Source organism: Eptesicus fuscus, chromosome 16 (genome assembly GCF_027574615.1).
Source record: "Eptesicus fuscus isolate TK198812 chromosome 16, DD_ASM_mEF_20220401, whole genome shotgun sequence".
Classification (NCBI taxonomy): Eukaryota; Metazoa; Chordata; class Mammalia; order Chiroptera; family Vespertilionidae; genus Eptesicus; species Eptesicus fuscus.
Window position 1 is genome coordinate 57,809,356 of NC_072488.1, and position 6,174 is coordinate 57,815,529.

A 6,174-nucleotide genomic window follows, 5' to 3' on the forward strand; every position below is an offset into this window, starting at 1 on the left:
TTAGCCGTTAGCCTATGTGATGAGTGGGAACATTTGAATTAGGGAGTCATTATCCTGCAGTACCACATGAAGGAACGATTAGCATGCTATTAAAATACATAATCACTGTGTCAGGCAAACATTAGTACCTGGCCTATAATTGTAAGAATTCTTTTCCTCAAAAGGAAATGGAAAATAATAAAACAAACGTTTTATTTACTTACACTGTAGACCTAAGCAGTTCTATCCATTTTTTAATTTTTTTTTTTTACCAGTAGGTTTGTAATTGCTGACATTTTTTTACTATTATTTTTGAGAGTTAGTGTGTCTTAAGAGTTTTCTCTTCCAGATGTGTTACTAGAACTACTCAGGAATTCAAGCCACAGATCAGAGCAGAAATGAAAGAAGGTAATGTATAGTTACAATACATTTTGCTTCTGACCTGTTTCCCAGACTTCTCCAGGTCGCTCAGAGGTCTGTGTGGTGGCCATGGTTCATGAAGCTGTGTGTTAGCTTTCCTATTAGAATATAGGGGTTAGATGAGTCCTGGACCATTTCAAATAGAGATAGATTTGTTAGTCACATCTTACTAGTTAGAATCTTTTGGAAACTTGATTTGTGAAAACCTTACTGTTACTGTAAATTTCTCAAGTTCATCTAAAACAGGAGTCAACTTTAATATGTCATGAGGTAAGAAATGTGATTAAAGGTTTAATTAGGGGTATTATAGTTCTATTTGGTATTACTTTGTTAGAGGCATTTGCACTAAAGTTATGTAAGTTTTATAAGTAAAATAAAACACATAGCTTGGACATTCACTCCTCCCCCTACCCCCCGCATGTGACTGTGACATCCTTTCCAATGACAGTTTTCTGGGAGCAGAGCTACTCAAAAACAGCTGGAGACCCCTGCATTGAACCCAGACTTCCTGAGCACTCTCTAGGGGCCTGGCACTATAGTAGAGAGTTAGGTGTAGTCATGAACAGAAAGGACAAAACCCACCTATGTGGAGGGGAAAGGAAGTATTGCTGTTGGAGAGGTGGATCAAAACTATAGAAGTGACCTGGGAAGATGTCCAAAAAGAAAGTAATATTTAGTGGTCAAAGCCTGGAAGAGGGGGCTGCTCATGTGGCTAGCTTAGAAAACCTGTTTCAGGCCCATGCAGAATGACCCTCAGGTGGGAATGTCCCTGATGTATCTAAGCAAGGCGGGTGGGGGGTGGGGGGGTAGGTGTGGCTGGAGTGAACAGAGGAGGAGGGAGAGAGAGATCTGGGCCTTACCTACCTCATGGGATTATTAATAAGACTAGAGGCCCGGTGCACGAAATTCGTGCATGGCGGGGGGTGTCCCTCAGCCCAGCCTGCACCCTCTCCAATCTGGGATCCCTCTCACAATCCAGGACTGCTGGCTCCCAATTGCTCCCCTGCCTGCCTTCCTGATTGCCCCTAATCGCTTCTGCCTTCCAGCCTGATCACCCCCTAACCACTCCCATGCCAGCCTGATTGATGTCTAACTACTTCCCTGCCAGCCTGTTTTCCCCTAACTGCCCTCCCCTGCAAGCCTGGGTCCCCCCCAACTGCTCTTCCCTGCAGGCCTGGCCCCTCCCAACTGCCATCTCCTGCTGGCCATCTTGTGGCGGCCATCTTGTGTCCTCATGGGGACAGCCATCGTGTGTGTTGGAGTGATGGTCAATTTGCATATTATTTTGTTAGATAGGATAAAAATGAAAGTACATTAGTAATGGAAATCCTTAGTGATAATTATCAACAATAATAAATGTTTTAATGTAATAAGTTTCTTATATTGTATACCTTTTAAATAATTTTGATTTCCCTACTAATATTGCATCTTGTCCCCGTTCCTTTAATAGGGTGTGAAACACACAAGGTTGTTAACACAAGTTCTTTTCACACAACTCCAAACACATCCCTGGGAATGGTTCAGGCAACACCATCCAAAGCGCAGCCATCACCCACCGTGCATACAAAAGAAGCATTAGGTAAAGCCTTTGGTTGGAATGTGTAGCCTCTGACAGCAGATTAATGAAAGGTTTTTGCAGCCTTGTTTACAGTTATTCTTTCTACTCCTTTAAGGGTTCATCATGAATATGTTTCAGGCTCCTACACTTCCTGATGTTTCTGATGACAAAGATGAATGGCCATCTCTAGATCAAAATGAAGATGCATTTGAAGCTCAGTTTCAAAGTAAGAATTTGTTTAAAACTGCTAAGTACATAGCATTGTAGATGGCTGTCATAGGAATATCAAGGATTATACAAGAAGTGGCCCTACCCTTGATTAGCTTGCCACATAAGGGCAGAGAATGTGTGAAATTAAAAAATCCGAGAATAATAGTGCCAAAGAAGGACTAGATCCCCCTGGGTAGAAACAGCTGGAAAGGACTGAGCACTTGAAGTCTGACTCGAGTCTTGCCTGGTAGTAGAATGGCAGGGGTGGATTGCTGGAGGCCAGCAACTATCCTGCATTTGTCTGGAATCAGGATTCCTGCTGGAAGCCAGGGAGAGATCATGATAAACTAAGCCCTGGCCATTATGGCTCGGTTGGAGCATCGTCCTGTGCACCAAAAGGTCAGGTCACACAGCCAGATTGTGGGTTTGATCCCTGATTGGGGCACATGTGGGAGGCAAACAATCAATGTCTCTCTCTCTCTCTCTCTCTCTGTCTTCCTCACTTCCTCTCTCTTTCTATCTCGCCCTTTCTCTCTTTAACATAAATTAAAAAAACCCAACAATATTAAGATCCAGTTAGATTCAGGAAGATCTGAAATATAAAGCTATGATGGTTAATTCTTTCTTAAACAAAATGGGGGAAAAAAAGCCGCCGAGAGCTTTGTTAAGTGAGTCAGGTGACAATAACAATGTTTTAGGACAGTGGTCGGCAAACTCATTAGTCAACAGAGCCAAATATCAACAGTACAACAATTGAAATTTATTTTGAGAGCCAAATTTTTTAAACTTAAATTTCGTCTAACGCCACTTCTTCAAAATAGACTCGTCCAGGCCGTGGTATTTTGTGGAAGAGCCACACTCAAGGGGCCAAAGAGCCACATGTGGCTCATAAGCCACAGTTTGCTGACCACAGTTTTAGGAGAATGATGAACACCATGTTTTTCTATGTGGTAAGAACTTGAATGCGAACCACTGACCATAATTAAGTTACTTTATCTCAATATATGGTGACATACCGCATTACCTAGTATTTGAAAAGCTGCTATCACTTCTTTTCTGTGAGCTATTATTCCATTTTCTTATTTAGAGTTGAAGTTTAGCATAAAGAATAATGTTTTCTCCCCAATGTAATAATTAAATGCTGTTTTTTCTATATTGCAGAAAAGGCAAGATCTTCTGGAACTTGGGGAGTCAATAATATTATCTCTTCTTTGCCATCTGCTTTTTCCGTGTTTGAAGATGGAAACAAAGAAAATTACGGGTAAAGGAACACCTAGTTAAAATCACCTTGTAGGAGATTCCACTGTGTCTCAAGGCAGTGAAGTGGCAATAGAATGGTCTGCCAATCAAGTGATCTGCATGACAGTCCCAGCTCACCACTGATGATCTTTCCACCACATGACCAGATTATTGCTAACCTTCCCCATATTCTCAGTGCTATGCAGGAGTCAAAAGAAAGCAGACCTACAGTAAAAGCTTATAGTAGTAAATTATCAGAGAACTGAGGGGTTCTGTGGATTTGAACTTTTATTGGATGTGAATGAATTCACCAATCCTGATATCTGTACATGTTCTGTTTATATTTGCAGGATCAGTTAGAAAAGGAGGTGGCTTATGCAGATTCATACTGCAGAGATAATATGTTTGAAGGCTAGGGGAAATTACTTTAGAGAGGGTAGCTTCAGGAATTTTCACTATTAATATTTTAAACCGTGGAAAGAGAAGTGTCGGTGTGAATTAAAGATACCACAATATGGATGTGATTTATACTGTGGCAGAAAGGAGAAAGGGCCTGACCAGCTCTCAGAAATTCCATAGCTAGACCAAGCACTGGAAATAAATCAAATGCATGACATCCCTGATCTGTGGCCACACCACTAACTCTTTTTGTTCCTAAAACTTATAGCTCAGTGTAATAGAAACTTTTGTATTTTCCACCCTCACTGAAGTGCCATATTTTCCGGCGTATAAGACGACTGGGCGTATAGAAGATTTTCCTGGGTTAAAAAGTCGTCTTATACGCCGGAAAATATGGTAACTAGTTCTACTCTTACCTACATAGTCACATTAATTCAGTTTGCACTCAGTTTTGCTACAACTATTGCAAAAGTAAGGAATATATATCTAAATACTAACTAGTTAAATAGGATAACTGGAGAATGTTTCTAACACTCAGGTAGTAGCATTTATTTCCTTGGCATATTTTATTATTTATAATTTTACAAATCTTTTCTTAGATTACCACAACCTATAAACAAACCCACAGGAGCCAGGACTTTTGGAGAACGCTCTGTAAGCAGAGTTTCTCCAAGACCAAAGGTAAGTAATTTCTGCTCATCTGTGAAACGGTCTGACCACTTTCCCTCTTCGTTTTACCAAATAGTTGTGACTAATAAATTAGATAGTTTATGTAAAACTGCTGAAAAATTATATGTCATATGAAGAGTGCAATTTTGGGGTACATTATTCTACAATTATTTGAGTATCTAGTATGTGCCAGACAGTGTGATAGGTATAGAAACTGAAAAAAGAATCTGGTGTGGTCCTTGCCCTCAAAGATCCTGCCCTCTATATAGGAGGACAGGGGTAAAGAGTGGGGTAGAGAAATACACGTTTCCTAGACCTGGGAAGTGAGGCCTACAAGTGGACTGTTAGCAAAAGTTAAATTGGAATGATCCATCGTCAGGTATGGCAGCAGACAGGTGTCACCTGTTTGTTGGCCCAAAGCATTTCTCTGTTATAGCAGCTCTGTGTTCAGCCCACACTGAGCTTCCACTCTAGCCCTGAGTATTACCAAGCTGTACTTCTCTTCATTTACCCCAGGCTGCCCTCTGTTGTGATGTGTCAGAGAGGTACTAAGAAGCTCTGCTTAACCCAGAGTCATGGTTTTCATCCCATAGTGGATTCTTTTGAATTAATTATCACCCAGCTTTCTAATGCTTCTGGTGGACTTTTTGACCTTAACAATTTCCCAAATAATGGGCTAAATTTCAAATATAGTAGCATCATCTCATAGGTGCATTTTAGTGAACTATTCAACTACGTGTGTTTTGACTAAAAAACCCACAATGAGTTATCCTTACATTCTGGCCTTAAGCATAGGCCAATTGCTTTATCCTGTTTTCAGCTGACAAAACAATCAGCCAGCTTTTCCTGCCATTATTGGAAGAGACATGGTGGAATTTATGAAGACCACAGTATATATAAAAAACAGGGGTGGCATTTTTATGGGCAACTAAAGAGCTGTGGTCAAGGGTGATTCTGACTTAGCAGTTTCTGCCTTTGTCATAGACTCTAAAATTGACCTTTGTGTTCTTGGAGAAATAGCTGATTCTAGGGCTGGGGCTAGAAAAATATAAACAAGCCTAGAATATCTTATATTGCCAGAAAGTAAGGAAGTTCTTAAAAAGAAGATGGAACACAGAAAAAGAACATGGGAGCCAACCTGAGCAGCCAGTGGCCAAACCTGGGACAACATAAGCAAGAAAATAAGTATAATAGGGTAGTATTAAATTCTTACCCAAGAAATAAAATACTCATATTGCTATAAATAAAATGGCAGAGAAAGAACAAAGCATCCTTACAGAAGAACTCCAAGTCAGGTAGAAGGAATGAGTGGCTATAGAAAATGGCTGGCTGTCAGAGTCACAGCGATAATAATTGTTTCAGGCAAGATCCACAGGTGAATATTAAAATTAGCTAGTGAAACTTGAAGAGGAAAACAGGGTATTTGTATAGCCTCAAAGTAGCTCACCCAAATTATTAATTAATGTGGTGGTTTTAGCCTTTGTTCACAAATTCTTTGATGTTCCTCTATCCAGAAAGTGGAGCTTAGTTTACTTTCTTTTGAGTGTAGGCTGGACTTACTGACTTGCTTCTAACAAGTAGAGTAGGGAAAGTGACTGTGTGTTAGCCAGAATTATACCTGTTTCCTCTTTTATTCATTTTTCTGAGTCTTCAAAAGCATTAATGTGATAAATTTCATGGATGACACAGGGAGATGGTTG

The 6,174-nt window shown here is 40.3% G+C and overlaps 1 protein-coding gene across 1 annotated transcript in view; it reads left to right on the plus strand.

The window, feature by feature from the left end:
* Positions 1–6,174, plus strand: part of BUB1 (BUB1 mitotic checkpoint serine/threonine kinase) — a 42,740-nt gene that overhangs the window by 20,764 nt on the left and 15,802 nt on the right. The window contains exons 11-16 of the mRNA XM_054728043.1: positions 329–387; positions 1,850–1,978; positions 2,073–2,183; positions 3,329–3,428; positions 4,405–4,486; positions 5,563–5,565. Coding sequence (XP_054584018.1) covers positions 329–387; positions 1,850–1,978; positions 2,073–2,183; positions 3,329–3,428; positions 4,405–4,486; positions 5,563–5,565 — 484 coding nt within the window. The remainder of the gene's footprint in view (positions 1–328; positions 388–1,849; positions 1,979–2,072; positions 2,184–3,328; positions 3,429–4,404; positions 4,487–5,562; positions 5,566–6,174) is intronic.